Source organism: Podospora anserina, chromosome 6 (assembly GCF_000226545.1).
Source record: "Podospora anserina S mat+ genomic DNA chromosome 6, supercontig 4".
Lineage (NCBI taxonomy): Eukaryota > Fungi > Ascomycota > Sordariomycetes > Sordariales > Podosporaceae > Podospora > Podospora anserina.
In genome coordinates this window covers 260,462-277,559 of record NW_003613579.1, presented here as the reverse complement: position 1 = coordinate 277,559, position 17,098 = coordinate 260,462, and the positions used below count along the sequence as shown (strand labels likewise).

At 52.7% G+C, this 17,098-nt stretch overlaps 6 protein-coding genes across 6 annotated transcripts; all 6 read right to left on the bottom strand.

The window, feature by feature from the left end:
• Positions 1-3,551: 3,551 nt before the first annotated feature.
• Positions 3,552-4,582, bottom strand: PODANS_6_8991 (uncharacterized protein; the record flags this gene model as incomplete). The annotated part of the gene is made up of 2 exons (XM_003437262.1): positions 3,552-4,379; positions 4,445-4,582. The coding sequence occupies 2 exons, from the start codon at positions 4,580-4,582 to the stop codon at positions 3,552-3,554; spliced, it is 966 nt and encodes a 321-aa protein (XP_003437310.1).
• A 125-nt stretch (positions 4,583-4,707) lies between these two features.
• On the bottom strand, positions 4,708-6,315 carry PODANS_6_8990 (uncharacterized protein; the record flags this gene model as incomplete). Its single annotated transcript, XM_003437261.1, has 2 exons — positions 4,708-5,212; positions 5,282-6,315. The coding sequence occupies 2 exons, from the start codon at positions 6,313-6,315 to the stop codon at positions 4,708-4,710; spliced, it is 1,539 nt and encodes a 512-aa protein (XP_003437309.1).
• Positions 6,316-7,470: 1,155 nt separating this feature from the next.
• On the bottom strand, positions 7,471-8,517 carry PODANS_6_8980 (uncharacterized protein; the record flags this gene model as incomplete). Its single annotated transcript, XM_003437260.1, has 1 exon — positions 7,471-8,517. One exon carries the CDS (start codon positions 8,515-8,517, stop codon positions 7,471-7,473), a length of 1,047 nt encoding a protein of 348 aa, XP_003437308.1.
• A 1,095-nt stretch (positions 8,518-9,612) lies between these two features.
• On the bottom strand, positions 9,613-10,347 carry PODANS_6_8970 (uncharacterized protein; the record flags this gene model as incomplete). The annotated part of the gene is made up of 1 exon (XM_003437259.1): positions 9,613-10,347. The coding sequence occupies one exon, from the start codon at positions 10,345-10,347 to the stop codon at positions 9,613-9,615; it is 735 nt and encodes a 244-aa protein (XP_003437307.1).
• Positions 10,348-11,958: 1,611 nt separating this feature from the next.
• PODANS_6_8965 (uncharacterized protein) lies at positions 11,959-13,447 on the bottom strand (the record flags this gene model as incomplete). Its single annotated transcript, XM_003437258.1, has 2 exons — positions 11,959-12,727; positions 12,777-13,447. 2 exons carry the CDS (start codon positions 13,445-13,447, stop codon positions 11,959-11,961), a joined length of 1,440 nt encoding a protein of 479 aa, XP_003437306.1.
• Positions 13,448-14,959: 1,512 nt separating this feature from the next.
• PODANS_6_8960 (uncharacterized protein) lies at positions 14,960-16,800 on the bottom strand (the record flags this gene model as incomplete). The annotated part of the gene is made up of 4 exons (XM_003437257.1): positions 14,960-15,028; positions 15,083-15,634; positions 15,688-16,105; positions 16,154-16,800. 4 exons carry the CDS (start codon positions 16,798-16,800, stop codon positions 14,960-14,962), a joined length of 1,686 nt encoding a protein of 561 aa, XP_003437305.1.
• Between the last annotated feature and the right edge of the window lie 298 nt (positions 16,801-17,098).

Here is a 17,098-nt window from a genome sequence, read left to right as displayed (position 1 = left end):
ATTATTCATCGTTTTTTCCCGCTTTGGGAAGGGTATTACAGATGAGGGGAAGCAACAGGGCAGGAAGAGCTTGGCTTTCTTGAGCTTGGCTGGAAGATCGAATGACAATACTCCATTGGAAAAGAGAAGTGTCGATTTGTTCTGGATGTTCCAATTGTGGATTGGGACAGAGTCGGCATCGTCCATGCTGGACCCTTCTTTTTTTTCAGATCGAGGTTTTTTTTCTATTTTTGTTTTTTTCAGGGTCTTTCCTTGTTGATGACGAGAACACGGCCAGTTGTGGCGGTGTTGATCTGGATCATCAGGGTCTTTTGAGAGGTTCATGATGGGTGGTTGATGACGCAGATCGTGGATGAATGGAAGACAAAACTGACTGAACCATTCCCAACAAGAGAGACCATGTGAAGGGAAGAAGAAGAAGAGAGAATCGAAACGGCCGGCCCGGAAATCTGCAAGACAGCGAGAGCTGTCACAGCCAACCACCAAACCAGCCCACTTCGTCTTTGGACAACTGGACAAAAACATCCCACTTCTTTTCTCTCTAGAAGACAAGCGCGGGGTTCGGCGTCAACGGTGGAAAATATGACAAGTTCATCACTTATCCGGGGGGGGCGACTGTCGTTTCCCAGTGCTACTCTGCAAGTCTGATCATATTAGACTGACACTATGCAGATATTCCGGCTTTCCTACAGCTTTCCCCCGCGCCAACACAAAATCGGGCTTACCCGCCACGGCCGCCGTTCGCCTTCAAGGTCACATCCGGCGGTATCCCCAAGGAGTTGGAAAAGTTATTGAGCGCAGCGCTTGGGCAAAGTTGATGAGGAAGGAAACTTTGAACAAGTCTTTTTTTTTGAGCGAGTGTTCACACGAGAGGTGACTGTAGGTCGTGCATTGCATCATGCACATACCAATCAGTTCAGGAGCTGTTCGTCCGTTCAGAAAGAGTAAGGTAGGGTTGGTTTCACGGGTGGCGAATTCTCCGCGTTACGTGAGGCAGGTTTGAACGATCGTGAAGAGTCAAGTTCGATGTGTGGGTTTAACTGTTGAGGTGTGAGTGGGGAGGTGCAACAGGAGAGGGAGCGATCTTTTTCTTGCGCAGCAGTGCCTTGCGGCCTACCAGATGCAGTAGGGTTGTCTTTTACCCCGTGTCCGTATTTCCGCCGGAGGAAAGCTGGAGAGGTCGGGAGACAGACAGACGGAGGGAGACGTCAATATTGACAGGCAGCAAGCAGCCACAGCGGATATGACAGTGGTACTCTGCCTGTATACTGTACGGTGCCTGGACTCGTCATGAGAGGAGTGGCACAACACACGGAAATCAGGCTCGGGATTGCTACCTTCTTTCCTTTCAAACCGTTTTGCAGGATTGACCACTTCGGCTTTCCCATCAGAGACGCTGGAAGTTCTCCATGCAAATGTTCGGAGTCGGTACATGTCCAGGCCGACATGTAGCCCCAACGTAGAAGGACCTCATCATAACCCATCATATGAACGGAGGTTGTACCCAATCTTTGATTTATGCCGCATAAAGGCTCACATAATGTTAGTCTCTCACTGAGGTGTTGACACAGCGGACGAATTTCCGCTGCAAGCACCACCACCTGCATGGCATAAACCCAAAGCATCCCAAGCATCAGAGCTGCAACTTGAGGCATCAACTCCTGCAGTAGCCGAGACGACTGTCGTCAAGACACGCACGCACCCTCTAGAACAAATGTTTGTATGACGGACATGTGACAAGCACTTCATATCCCATCCGTTCAATTTCAACATGCAAATCAGTCTTGAAGACTTGTTTGTCTGTAGCTTCTGGGTAGGTAGGCACGTCGTGGATAAGATAACCGGTACTGCAAATCAGTCATAGATAGGTATAATAACTCTCAACTTACCTTATACCTGTTTAGATAAAGAATAGGCTTTTTAAATCTTTTAAGGCCTCTTAACTATCTTTCAAGGCCTCGTAACTATCTTTCAAGGCCTCGTAACTATCTTTTGATATGTGGTTCAGGATACTATCCTCTGTTGCCTTGACTGTTTACAGTGCCAGTTGTTCTGTCCATGGCATGGTGGGGTTCCTTAGAATCAACATCCTCGAAACTCCCTCACGCTTGCTTCACTTTCCGTGCCTGAGGATTCAGTCTCTGCCTATGGCAGGGACACACATTTCCAGGCCGCACCCTCCAACGGCTTCACAACGTTACCCTGATGAGCCTCAGAGATAAGACATATCCCGCCACAAAGGGATTGGAACCACGCTCTCTTCAAATCGGCAACAAATTACATCCATCACATGCACTTTTGCTGTTGCACAAAAGACTTACAGAGCCCAGTAGGTAGACAGCAGAGGGTAGGCAAGCCCATGGATGAGGGAACAGACCATCTAAATGAATGGGCATGGGGGAAAAAAGGCAGATAATGCAAGATCTCGATCGAGCCCTCTAGGCCATTGGATGCCATCCTCCCGCGTCAAAAGACCAACCTAGCTGCAAGCCTTGGGCAGAGATGCATGATTCGTATTTTGGCAGCCGCCAGAAGAACTCTTGGAAACCCCTTTATCGACCGTTCGGTCCCGAATTCCTTGTGCGGGAGTACCCTGCCGGTGTCGTAGTCGACAGTTCTGGCATATTTATGGTGATCAGTGTCTGGAGATTGGGACCCCCCTTACCAATCGCAGAATCTCGGAGCTTCGAAACGGTGGAAGGCCCCTAGTTGATGGAGGTGGACAGGTCCCAATCCTGCACAGTTACATACATGCTTTACAGTTTTGCCACCTTACTGAATACGACAGAAGGGTAACAGTCGGAGGGACAAGACAGAATACATGATCTGCTGCTTCCTCCATCTCTGTATACATCAGATCTGTCATATTCCATAAACTCACCCCTACAATCTTGCTCCTTCTCCGTATTTCTGCTCTTCCAAAACGTCTAGACATCTCAGTGTTTTGTACTGCACACGCCACATGGCAAGTCAAACAGCTGCTGGGGGTCAGAATCAACATTTACTCTTATGACAGAGAGCGTCTCTCAAGTCTATCATCAGTATAATTCTTGACCATACATATCCCTCACAAAGTCGTCACAGAAATTGATCCCAGGGCAACACCCACATACACTAGCACAACATCCATTCCCCATCTAAACCCCCCCCTGCCTATCCATTTCCTCCCATCCACAGTCCACACATCTCCCTGCAGCCCTCCCTTTATCATGCGTTGTGCTCATCATTCCACTCACAACCACACAGGGAGCCCAAATATGGGAGAGAGACTCCAACATAAGCCAACAAATTTTCCTCTCCTCCATTTTCTTTTCCGCATTTCCCAAACAATAAGTCCCTCCCGATACAACGCCCATAGCTCTTCTTTCCCCAAGTAAATGCCTTCTTGTAGTCCCAAATCAGAAAGAAAATGCCAAAGTCTCCTGACTAGAGGCCCCATTGAAAATAAAAAGAAGAACCTGGCGGAAATGAAAAACAGAAATTAGAAAACCAAACCCAACAACGCCACGCAAATCCCGTGATAGTACATACAAAGACCCTAGGACCTGAACTTAACGCCTCTTCCTCGGGCTCGGCCGCATAGTAGCAGCCAAATCCGGCAACGGAGCAGGCGTCACCCCAGAGTGAATCTGAGCCGCGATCATGCTAGACACAGTGTCGTGACCGTTCAGGAACCCGGCTGCAACATTGGACGACGGCGCCGGAACAGCAGGCGCTGCCTCAGCTGCAAACTGAGCCCCAAGCATGCTCGATACCGTGTCGTGGCCGTTCAAAAGACCATGGCCATGGTTGTTGGGCGGCGCAGGCGCAAGAATCGTCAGACCAGTGGAAGACTGAGCATTAGGCATAGCGTTTCCACTCAACAGAGCAGGCGGTACCTCAGAGGCAAACTGGGCCCCAGGCATGCTCGATACCGTGTCGTGACCGTTCAGAACCCCATGGCCATGGATGTTGGGCGGGGCGGGCGCAAGCACCGGCAAGTCGGGAACAGACTGAGCAATAGACTGTGCTTCAGACGCAAACCGGGCCCCTATCATGCTTGATACCGAGTCGTGACCGTTCAAGACCCCAGCACCATAGTGTTTGGCAGGAGCAGGCGAAAGCAGAGGCAGACCGGGGGTAGATTGAGCATTAGGGACAACGCTGCGAGCCGAAACAGCAGGACGGCCCCTTCGCCTCTTTGACCCAGCAGAAACTGGAACCAGGCCGCTGGCGGCATCGAGAAACAAGTCACCACGAACTGCAGGAGGCTCAGGAACAGCATCCTTCTTGGTTCGCTGACGCTTCCTCTTGGCCGGTGGCTTCGTCTCGGTGGCGTTATTGGTGTTCTCGACAGGAAAGCCTTGGGGTGCAATGTTGGTGTTCTCGAAAGGAACGGCCTGGGGACCAAAGGGCACAGGTCTTTCCTAAACGCTGAACTGCGCTCTCCCATGGTCCCCCAGACCCGCCCACTCCTGATCCGTGAACCCTGCGGCGGGAGCAGCCTGATAATGAGCCTGCGGACGAGGCCAAAGTGTCCCAGCCCACTGGGCACCCTCAGCAGAAATAGGCTGCTCCAAACTGGCAAAAATACCAGGGCCATGTTCCCCCTCGTGCAGACCAACAAAGTCAGACGCAGAAATCAAAGTATTAAACCCAGAGCCCAGAACTAAAAAAGAAGGAAAAAAAGAAAAAAGATTAGTTACAAAAACTTCCTCCAAACATGAATTAATGCATCATCACAGGATACGGCACAATGGCCTTGTCCACAATTGGCTCACGTCTTGAAGTATTCTTGGCTTCATCGCCCCACTTGTTAAACCAGTCGACCTCTTCTTGTCTGGCCTTGTCGAAAGCAGCCCGGCAATCCGGGGGCAACTCGGCAATGATGTCGTCAGATATAACCGAAAGTCCTCGAAATGGTGCTAGAGGGTCGGCAGCTGCTGAAGCTTCGTAGTCAGCAGGGGACGTGCGGAATGGCACTTCGTAGGCGGCTGGCGAGATGCCGGCCGGGGGCGTCTCCATGTAGGTATCCATGACCAGAAAGTTCCGAGAGATGGACGGCTCAAGCGGAGGAAATGTGCTGCTCTCTTCGGCGTCCTCGCCTTTGCCGCTGTCGAGAACCTGTTCGATTCTGGCGTGGGTTGGCTGGGAGATGCGGGGATAGTGCATCAAGTTGGTCATGACGTTGTAAACCCCCTTGACATTCTGGCGGCGCATATCGGTGAGGATGCTGTTGTATTGGCTGTTCAGGTGTCAGTGGCGGGCGGGAGACAGGTGTCGGGTAAGCGAGTATACATACCTCGCCTCACGGGCGTGCTCAAGTTGCCAATTCATGTCGTTGACGGCCACTCTACGTTTCTTCGTGTCGATCTTGGCGTTTTGCTGCGGAACAGTAGGTGCATTGGAGTGGTACACCGCGCTGGCGCCATGCCAGGCAACGTATTGGTTCTTGTTGTAAGGCTGCGAAGGGTCGTAAATGTCGTTAGGATCCGCCAACTCGCCCTCAACAGCCCCATCCTCACGAACTGCCGCGACGTTGTAGTCGTCGATGATTCTCCGTCCGCCGACAATGATCAAAGCGCCGAATTCGCGGAACACGGACCTCGCTGTCACGATTCCTATGCTGCGACCTTTGTAGGAATGTGGGATGATATCGCGTTCGATCATGTCGCGCTTCTCCTCGTCATTAACGATAATTTTGAAGAGCTTCTTGTGCTTGGTGAAGAACAAGTAAGAATCGCGGAAACCGACACATCTGGCAGGCTCGGTGGAGAGCATGTAGAGACGATCGCCGCGGCCGGCAACGGTGAAGGTGCGGCAGCGGTATTCACGACCATCCTGAAGGTTGCCCAGTTTGTCCACCTTCTTCTCACCCTCAGGATCCTCGGGAAGGTCGACCTCGTCGTTGACGATATCCAAGACAGTACCGTCTTTATCGATCGACTGTGTTGTGGGTGCCGAGTATTGGCCTTTGCGACCACCACGGCCTCGCCAACCCCCTCTGCCACGGCGACGGGGAGTATCCGAGTCGGCATTGGGGCGCTCAATGGGAAGCTGGTCCCAGTCAGGCGGGCGATTCTTCGGGGGCCTGCCGAGACGACGGCGGCGGATGACGGGCTCGGGTGGGGGTGAGGGCGACTTCTCTTCCTCTTCCTCTTGGGCCACCTCCTCTTCCTCTTCGGCAACAGAGTCTTCGTCCTTGTCACCCTCCTCTTCTGCATCTTGCGGGGGTTCAACATCCTCGTCGGCCTCGACATCGGCATCGACATCGGGCATGGGCTCGTCTTCGTCGTCGAGTCCCTCGAAATTCTTGGGGGTGCTTTCTGTAGGCATGGTAGATTACTGGTTAGCAACCTGATGGTCAAAGGCAGTGTCCAGAGTGCAGGATAACGGTATGCCACAATGTGGTGGTGGGGATCGGATGCGCCTAGTTTGGACTGGGACTGGGATTGGGACCGAGACTGTGACTGGAAGAGAGAAGGAGCTTTGGAGTGCGACTTGTTGCAGTGAATTACTTACCAAGCGCTTGCTGAGCGCGTTTGGCCGCAGCACGACCGGATCGCCGAGAAGGCATGTCGACGTCTATTGGGGCGATCTGGATGATTGTTTGCTCCTCGGTGCTGACTTGCTCTTTAAACGGTGCAGTCCTGGGAAAAAGTTGCGACACCCAGATATGATAACGAGGGAGGCGGCTGCTTGTGGAAGACGCGATTGACACGGCCAGCTTGGATTTTGGACCTTGCCATTTGTCGCTGGGACCATGTGGGGCCCAATGGGCTTGGCAGCTGTCACTTCTTGGCACCGTCCACACTGTGCAACTTTACACTGTTAAGAGAGATCTCAACAGCACATAGCACGTTGCGAGGATTGGATTGATAGATAAACAATCAATAGAAATAAATCTGTGTGGTATCGTGAGATTATTACTCTATAAATGCAATGAAAAGTGAAAAGACATGATAACTTTACTTCCACAACAGCAAAACAAAACAGCATAGCGCACATTTCCAGACAGTCATTAAAGAGAAGAATCCCAACTGCGTTCTGTTTGACCAAGCTATCTCCCGTAATCTTGATGCCGCTAAACTCGGGCATACTAACCAGCCTCCATCCTGAACGCCATGTCCCACTGTTGATGCACATTAATAAAAAAGCGAGGAGAGGGCAAATGGAGAGAACGCCGATTGATGGCGAAAAGTGCTGTGGGCGTGCAAATGCGCCAGAAGAGTCCAGGCCTCTCGGCCTTTGTGAACTGAGCACCGCTCCTGAAGATTGATGTCTGATCCAGGCTTCCCCGGATAGGTGGCACCGCTTTTACCACGGTATCGGTTCGGAGGAAGAATAAGACGTAGTGTGCCATGTATCGATCCGCAACTGGTTGATCCTAAAATATCGACTTCTTGAGACCAATTCGGATCTCCGCGAACGAAATGGCGGTGGTAATGACGCTGGTTAAATCGCCAGAGGCTCCTTTGAGCCGACTTTCTCCTAGTTGGCCGGGAGCTTGGAAGCATCGGGCATGTCGTCTGGAAATTCCTCCTTGGTAAGGAGAGCATCCTTGGCCTGGTAAAGATAGCGATAAGCCGTCTTCACCGTACCATCACTGACGCCAGCCACACCAGCGATTTCCTTGGAGGCCTTGGGTTCTCCAACCAAATGCGAGGCCATGTAGATGCACGCAGCCGCAACCGACAAGGGAGAACGACCAGCGAGGTCAGCCACCTGTTGCGACTTCTTGGCAAGACGTCTCGCGACATCCTCCACCCTGACCGGGTTGCGGAAACCCATGTTGCTGCAATAGCGAGCGCACAGCCCGACAGCAGTAGTAGAGGCCTTGGCCTGGTAGGTCTGGTTGAATGGCCCAGCCTTGGTAATATCATCGGCACCGCCGGCCTTCTGCAGGAAGGTCTCAAGCTGCTTGAAGACGCGGCCAATCTCCTTCTTGGAGACCTTGGTGAGGCGATAAATCTCACGGAAAGTACGGTCAGCATTTGCTTGTCGACAGGCGATGAAGATGCATCCGGCGATAATCGCTTCTTGCGATTTACCCTTGAGGGCCTTGGCATCGTCGACCAACTTGTAAATGTGCTTCGCAGCATTTGCAACTTGGGTACCCGTGTTGATGCTGTCGGTAAAGCTTTGAATATCCCGATACGCATTGAGCAGTTGCTTGGAGCCTTTGTCGTTCGTCATCTTATTTTGAAGATGGGACAGGTTCTTTGCACCTTTGCCGTCGAAAGCGATTGTCGTTTGCAGTTGATCGCCGTCGATCATCAAATTGGGACCGTCACCAACACGAGAAGGGTCGTCGTTACCCTGGTCATCATTCGAGAACGTCCGCCACTCGGAGCGCGTATCAATAATACGCTCACCCAGGACCAATCCACAAGACTCGCAAACCATGTCGCCCGATGAGAATTCCTCGATCAAGTTAGGCGGAAACTCTTTGCACTCGGCGCACATGAGGATGGCGTTCAAGTCCTCCTTGTACTCGCCGGAAGCCGAGGAGGGATGGGGAGGATAAAGGGCCGACATGTTGATGCAGTCGTAGGTAGAATAGATGACTTCGGGGGGAAAAGGATCCGTCAGGCTGTTAAGGTTGGAGGCGTTTGTTGAATGACCGCCAGAAGCCGTGCAAGTTGTAGCTTTGATTGAAAGTAGCGGCGATGAGGAAACAGCCCGGGTTGCTGTTTGCAAGCAGCACTTTGCGGTTCTACGGAGAAGCCCGAAGAGTGCCGCCCCGACTGTGCGGTCAACGAGGGCCGGACTCGAGATTGATTGCGTAGTCGATGATATCGGTGCTGATCTTGGCTAGGGAGGGGATATCTCAACTTTGAAGGCGATGCTTGGGTGTTTGAGGGTGCAACAAGTGATCGTGGACGACACTGTTGACCAGAACAACGTCAAAGAAAGTTGTGGTTGAAAGGAAAGTCGGCGACCGGTGAAACTGACGTTGGCCGCTGCTAAATCCTCGGACAGGCAGGCAGGTCCCTGTGGGGCGATGGCTCCAAGTGAATGAAAGTGAAATCGCTGAGTCAGCCAATGACTGAAGAACCAGGCGGAACCGGACCTTGCAGCCTTATGGGCGGGGCTGGTCGAGCGCTTCCATTGGCTGCCGGATCGTCGGGCTCCAGATAAGCTGATAAGGCTTTCTTCCACTCTTTGGGATGACCACACTTGTTGCTCTCACCATCAACAGTTCACTCTAGAGGTTGGCAGATGCAGCTTGGTGAATGAAATCTGGTTTATTTCACTATCTATGCAATCCCCTCTCATCATTTGTCCTATCGACTTCTGCTCTTGGATTGGCTCTCATTCACCGGATTGGCGTCTCCGTTCTCCCTCCTTCGCGATCCTTCCAGCACTTTCTTTTGCCGGTACGCGGCGCACTATACTTCAAGCCACCAAGCTGGTCTCTCAGTGTCTCTCATATGCATACATGCTTCACAAATGAGGCTTGTGCATCAGCCAACTGTCTTCTCATAGAATTCCTCGCAGACTACCACGCAACCTCTGTGAGGCTGCAATGGCCACGGCGCTCGAAGCCTCGAGAGGAGCCTGTAGCTATACTTGATGAATCTCGGCATCTTCGTTTTCTTTCCCATTTTCTTCTTTCCTACGCTTATACCCTCATCCACCATTACTCGGCTGACACCGGGCAGGATTTCTTGGCGGGGGCCTCAGCGGCTCTGGGCGCAACTCTGGGAACGATACTCGGTTGTGGGATCGATGCTTTGGCGGCGTAGGGACAGCGATGATAGGTACACTGTTGGATGCCGCTATGGCTGGATGCTGTTCCCCTGAAGCAGACCGTTCATGTCGAACCTGGGCTTCCCACCTCTTCCAGTCTTCCTTCAGCCTCGTGGATTCTTTTCGCTCCATCTCGGAAATCTGCTGGTCGATCTGATTGATGGTCGCTGCTGTTGAGAGCGCTGCGGGAGATAGCAGTTGCTGCTGCTGGTCTGATCCTGGCACATGTTCCAGTTCTTGAGGTTGTTGCTGCCGTTGCGGTTCTGGTTGATGCTGCTGTGGCTGCTGGTCGATGGTATTCGTTGACCGGCTGGCGAGAGACTTGCGGATCATATGCCCCCTCCAAGTCTCCTCCTCTTTGAACAAGTCATTTGCGCTCAACTTTCTCTTCCTGCTGAACTCTTCGCGGCTCAGATACGGGTCTCTTGCCTTTGCCTTTTTGTATTGATGACGCTTGGTGTAGCAGACGACGAGTGTAGTAAGGGCTGTCACGACACCAATAGTGCCGGCAACGATGGAGACCACTATCCATATCACAGCGTTATCCGTGGTATCCGGGGTCTTGTCACCACGGGTATCAAGTATAGAAGTAGTAACAAGAGCAAAAGGGGCCATTTTGTTCAAGCGGCCACAAACTGCCAGGACCAAGGTGGTATCACCATAGCGAGTAAACCAGACAACCTCACAGGAGGTGGGGTAGGTCGGACGATAATATACACCCAGACAACACTTCAGCTATGGAAGGAAAGACGTCAATCGGGACAATCCACGAGCAAGGGGGTAGGACATGCATGGTCTGTCTATAATTGGAGGCACGGCAGATTTCACGTACCATCCAGATGCTGGGTCTCAAACTCGCCAGGCTGAGAGGTAGCACTTACAACCCCCGGTTCGCTATTGGGAAGTCCCGATGCATGGCCCCGTCCGCTTATTGGCGATCCCTCCCGTCCTACACCACGGCCTCCTATTCAGACAGGTTTGTGAGGCGCAGCACCACCACCAAAAGGCAGAACAACAACTAATCTGCAAACCCGGAGCCCAGAGAGAGTCCTCGGGCAATTCATTGAGAGCAGATCAAATCCTGCAACTTCATGGCGAAGCTTCCTCGCGGATGAACTCGCACATGTAATCAAGACATCCAAGGCGTATTGGATTGGACCGCTGCTGGCACGCTTACACGCACCTTTGACTGCCGCATTAGGAACAGGAGCGGTGGTCATCCTCACCAACCTGCGGGGTAATATCTGGCTCTGGAATGCATTTTGACCGATAGTCCACAGTGGTTTTTGTGAACGGTTCCTCTGACCTCATCAGCTCTGTAGTGCCATCATCTTGTCATGCCCGAACTCCGGGCAAGTTTTCGCCGTCCCTGGGCTTCTTCCTGCGGCGGTGCACCGCCAAGAAGAGACGCAGCCCAAAGTGCTTGGGAGCTGCCCTCAACACGAGGTTCCACCGAACAACTCACGTTTGCTATCACCGATGAATTGCGTAACCACACTTCACAGCCCAGACGGCAGTTTGCCAATGAGATGAGATATCCACAAAGAGACCAATTTTCTACCAAGATCTACACTCGCCGACGGCGTGGGCTAGCCTCAACTCTGACCCGGGCTGAATATTTGAACAAATGTTACACCAATGGCTGCTGACCACGAGGATCTCCGGCCCCAAAGCTGCGTGATTGACTTATAAAACTGTCATTTTGCACGTGCAAACATACTCGTGTACCACACTGCTAACGTTTCAAGAGTTACTCATACGACCTATGTAGAGGAGTGGAAATTATACTAGGATTAGATGATAACAAGTAGAGGTGTAGGGGGCTATTATGATAATTACATGCTATGCACTTTATATACTTTTTGTGGAAATGAGGAAGTGTTCGAGCTAAAAAAAAAAAGGGGGGTATCGTGATGATGATAATGATCGTGTATGAAATGCATGTCTTTCTTGACCTCGTGATCGTCTTTCATCTCTTCCGTTCAAACCCACGCCGCTTGCCCAAGCCAACAAACAAACAACAACAACGCTATGCCAAATGTTCCAACTCCGAAATAAATACCCCTTGTGTCGCTCTTGAGGAGGCTGATGAAGGCTGATTTGATGGTAGATCCCCAACAGGTCCGATGAAGCCGCAGGTCATGATAGTCGAGACCTTATCACCGTTCCAGCTCCGAGACCTAGCAAAACCCAGCCACAACCAGCACCTCCCCACAAGAAACGACCTCATTGCCCAACATCAGCAGCCCTCACCGTCTTCGGGCTTTCCTCCAGCCGCCCGCCTTCCTCTCCTCTCTTCCCAGCGCCACCAGCTTCAGCCTCCTTCTCCTTCTCCCCACTCCTCCTCTCAAACTCATCCCCCCTTAGTGTAACCTCCCCACTATGCGCGGTCCCCGTCCTCATCGACTCCGACCTCCTCCCACTAATACTCTCCCCCTCATCAATGACATCCCCCTCCCTCGTCCTCGTCCTGGTAGGTCCCATCTCCACATCATTATGTCCCATTTCATGAAAGTGAACACCCCCCGTGCTATGCGTCCTGGTCCGTTGCACCCACCTCCTCCAGGTATAACTCACCACACTCTCCCCCCCAACACTACTCGGGACCCTAGCCCGGAAGCTGGTAGGGTGCAATTCCGACAAGGCAACACTCGGTCTCCTCGCTTCCTGTTGTCCCTCCCGTTCCCTAGCACAGCTTAACAGCTCCGGTCTGCACACCGGCAGGTGGGCCAGATCCCACGCGGCTAACCACCAGAGAAAGATATACACCAGCGGTGTAGCCATTTTGTCTGGCACGTTCCAGTAGGTATACCCCTTCGGGAAAACCTCATTTCCGAGACCGATGTACACGGAAAAGAGGATCATGTACCCTAGCCCGAAAAGAAAGCGGAGGGATAACCGCCATCTTGGCCAGGGGGAGCGGATGCGGAAGCAGGTGATGATGTTGAGGATTGCGTCGAGGTAGAGGATTGAGAGGAGGGTTATGCCCGGGGAGCTGATTGTGTTAGTAAGTCAAGGGGGATGAAGAAGGCAGAAAAACATACGAGAATTTGGCGGTCGATCTGAACGCCGAGATGGAGGTGGACATTATATACAGCAGCACCAACGTCGGCGCGGAGTGCAATACCGAGTTTGCTAACCGGAGCCAAACCCGTCTTTTCTCTTCAGGGGATAGGCCTGCTGATTGATGTAGTGGGAGAGGGCCAGATGGTGGTGGGATCTCTGCTGTAGTTGGGGAGGATAGGGGTTGCGGTGGGGGGTCGAGAGTCCCCGTTCTTGATATTGCTGTTGGGGACTCCTCTTGTAGGACGGGGGTTGCTGGTGCTCCTCCAAAGGAGAAGCTGTTCAGGTCCCGTCTGAGGTTGCTGCTCCTGTGGCTTAGGTCTCGACTGACGGTCCTGTTCGCGGTGCGGAATTGCTGAACGGTGTTTGTGTGTGTGAGAGTATTGACGTTTGGGTCGTCAAGGGCGGAGGGATCAAAGGAGTGGATCGACGCTGAGCAGGCAGGCGTCCTCTCCGTCATGGGCTCTTCTGTGAAGCGAGACTGGCGACGGTAGAGCTTCGGCCGGACGGGTGACGGATTGGTGCCAGTAGGTGTCGATGGCGTCCCCGGCGTCCCCGGCGTCCCCGGTGTCCCCGGTGTTCCCGGCGCAGAGGGCATCGCCAGTGGTGGCCTGATCGGCCCCTGAAAGCTCGATTCCTTGATCTCGCCCATGGTGTCTGTTGCCCTTTCGTATATATATGCTTCAATATACCGTTCCGAATTCCCTCATACTAGATCGTCGTCGCCCCAACAAAACCCAAACATAAACCTCGTCCCGTAATTCCATGCGCGTGAATTCCAATCGTCCGATCCGGAAACCAGTTGCGTTACCAACACAACGGTTCGGTCCCACCGAACGTTGGGTCTTCCCCAGGTCAGGTATCAAAATAACCTGCACTCCTCTGACAATAGCACAAAACGTTGGTAGTTGAGATGCGGCGTGGAAGTCTCTGCCACTCAGGGGAGGGGGGGTTGGTCGTTGATATGAACTGACAGCTGGGAACGTCTCGTGACGAACCCAGCAGAAAGAAAAAAGCCCCAACGGTGACGAGCAGCAGGTGGCGGGGTGCCCTAACACCCATGCGAGCAAATAGATGCAGCTTTTCGTGCCCGTTTCGTTGCGCTAGAAATGCGGATTCCCAAATCGTAAAGGTGGATTGGGCGAACAGTCACCAAAGACGACTTCTTCAATTTGCAATCGAGAGCTGATGAGGAACGAGGAGACTGGCAAAACAAAAAACAAGACACACGAAACTCTCCCAACTTGGCGCGCGCATTGAATTGGACAGAAAGGAGAGCGGAACACCTTCAGCTTCTTCATCCCCAACCAAATACGGGACTCAATGCAACCCTGTCGATGTGATGGAGGCCATCGTTGAATGGTTCAGGGTCCCTGCCGAGGCTTAAACGGATAAATAAGGCAGCAAGGCCGGTGCGAGACCAGGGCTATCCCAAACCCTGTCAGCGGGCTGCTGCAGGGGAAAACGGGTGGACCGCAGAAGCGAGTCCAGACTCGATCACACGCTCAAAATGCCGGGGAAGAACAACCTCACTAACCTGGGGAAAACCAGGGGCCATCCATGACCTGCAACGGTCATCCGAACAGTTGAGAATTTGCACATTCTTCTCTGCAGAGCCGCAAACACGGCTATCTCATCGTGGAGTCACGGAGCTGAGGACAACCTGTTTTGATGCTGGCGACAGTGATACGAAGTCGGCACCTCGACCCGGACCCCTTGCGGCGATCTGATACACCCGGCAATGGCAGGGCCAACACATGCGGCGTGCTTGGACATTCGGGACAACCATCTTCATTTTGTCATCATCTCATTCTCCATCGGCTCCTGTTTCCCAGTTTATGGAACAAAAAGAAGTGAAAACTCCATCCCATTTCGCGCTAGCTGATTGCCAAGTTAATGCAAACGCTTCTCTAACAACCGCAACTTCGGCGTTACCTAGCAAGAACACTAGACATGGACTGGCTCAGATTTGCCTTTTGACTTCACTGTGCACGATGCAGCGATGCAGACTCGCAATCAGGAGAGCAAGGGCTTCCGAGGAAACCACAAGACTCAACCCCAAAAGATTTGCGCCTGTCGAGACCGGACTCAGAAGTATCTGTAATGTATCATCACCGACAGTCCATGTCTACCAGCAATTGCATGGCACTGGTCATCAGTAAACCTACGACAAGAGTGCTGTCCCTTTGTCACGGCCGCTCTCCATCTTGGCTGTCCTCGAGCCGAACTGAATCTGCCGTCAAATTAGCAAAGCTTTCATATCATGCACTAGACCGAGCCAACTTACAGCTCGCTTCTTTTCCTTCGCAACACCCTCCATGCCCAACTCCATCGCCAGAAGACGCAGGACTCTCTTTGCAGCTTCAACACCGCTCTTCTCTTCCTCCCTTTCAAAATCACACTTCTCCCACGCAGGCGTTGCGATGGCCCACTTGACCAGACGTTCGTCCAGAAACGGAAATCTTACCTCCTTGCCCCAATGGGCCATGACTCTATCATCCCTCCCGAGATTTCTCTCGGCCAGGCGGCTTACGTCCCGCAGGAGCTCTTTCACAAGCCCTGTGTATCCGTCCTGCTGGAAAGCTGCAGCATGGCGCGAGTAACCACCAAATAGCTCATCAGCGCCGAGGCCAGAAAGCAGGACGCGCGCGGGCGATGTGTACGAAACAGGTGAGGGCTCAGAGTCCGGATCTGGACTCTCTGATCTGACTGACCCTTGGCCTCGGGCGGCAAAGTAAAGCGCGCATGCGATGGAAAGGTCCATCACAGTATTGTGAGGATGGATGAGGGAAATGATTTGCTGCCGGTGGGCCTGCAATTTTGAGTAGGGGACATTTACCTGTGATAGTCAGCAATCAAGGGCGTAAAATCCAGTTGCAGAAGACCACGCACAGCGACAAACCGAAAGACTCGCCCGGGACAGACATTCTTCAACTCGGCGAAGGACTTCCTTCCCGTGATCCTGTCCGGGCAAGCCTCGTACAAGTCCACCTCTTTGCCGTTGGCCTCTTTTTTCAGCCGGGCCCCCACTCTCGGATTCTCAAAGCCAACATTGAGGAGATCAATTTCTTGGTGAGGCTCCAGGATATCGTGGCATAGTCTCGCCAGGACGGTACAATCCAGGCCACCGGAAAACAGTACCGCAACGCGGGTCTTGCCTGTTCCACTGGATGGCGGGTTGGGAATATTTAGCACCCTCAACTTGAGCGATTCAACCAGCTGGTCCTTGAGCGCCCGAACAGAAGGTGACGCGCGCGTCAGCGGCGTCTCTCCCTCAGGAGATGGCAGCGCCTTGTTAAATACCCCGATGCTAGACACCTGCCAAAGTAAGCTCGACAACCCCGTCTCCCCCTCTCACAACCCCAAGCTCCCACCAGGACAGAATTTTGCACTTACAAAGTTCTCCCCCTCCTCAACCCAATCATGCCTCCTCGCTACCCCATCTCCCAACCCAAGAGAATAAACCCCATCAGCCTCCACCTCCTCCCACTTCCCCTCCCCATCCGCAATACTCCCCAACACCACCGCTCCCCCCTCCAACCTCCTCACCATCAACGACCGTCTCCCCAACCGATCCCGTCCCCAAAACACCCTTTGCAGCGCCTCACAATAAAAAACAAACGCAAAAGGCCCCTCAACCCCCCTCCAAACCCCCATCACCTCCTCCACCGACCTCGCCTCTTTCAACCCTCGGTAAATAACCTCCCCGTCATTCTCATGTTCCCCAATTACTTCCCCCATAAACTTCCACCCCTCCCCATTCCAGCACAACACATTCCCACCCCCGCTCCCACTGTCATCATGCAGTGGCTGCTTCGTGACACGGTCGCCCCTCAAAGCCAAAACAGTAGACGTAAACCGCAACTTCCATCTCCCATCCGACGATTCCCGCGTAACCTGCCCGAAATAGTCCGGTCCGCGGTTGACAAGATTCTGGTGCAACTCCGGGGAGATTTCGGGGAGTGAACAAGAAGAGGGGGAGATGACGGCGTGAATACCGCACATTCTCGCGGCCTTATTTCGTTCAGTTTGGTTGTGTGATTAAAAAAAAGCAAGTCGTGTGGTGGAAACGACAAGAAGTTGAAGGCCGGGTGACATCGCGGTGTGGAGATAAGATTCTGGTGGGTAGGTGGGTGGATGAGTCAGCAGTGAGAACACCAGCTGCGCTCCAACATCAAAAAAAAAAAAAAGGTCGACGAATTTGGAAGACCTTGTTCGACTGCTGCAACGAAGATGAAGCGAGAGAAAAAAAACTTCGAAATGATGCAAACTAGAGTCGAGGATGACTTCCAGGGTCAAAGAG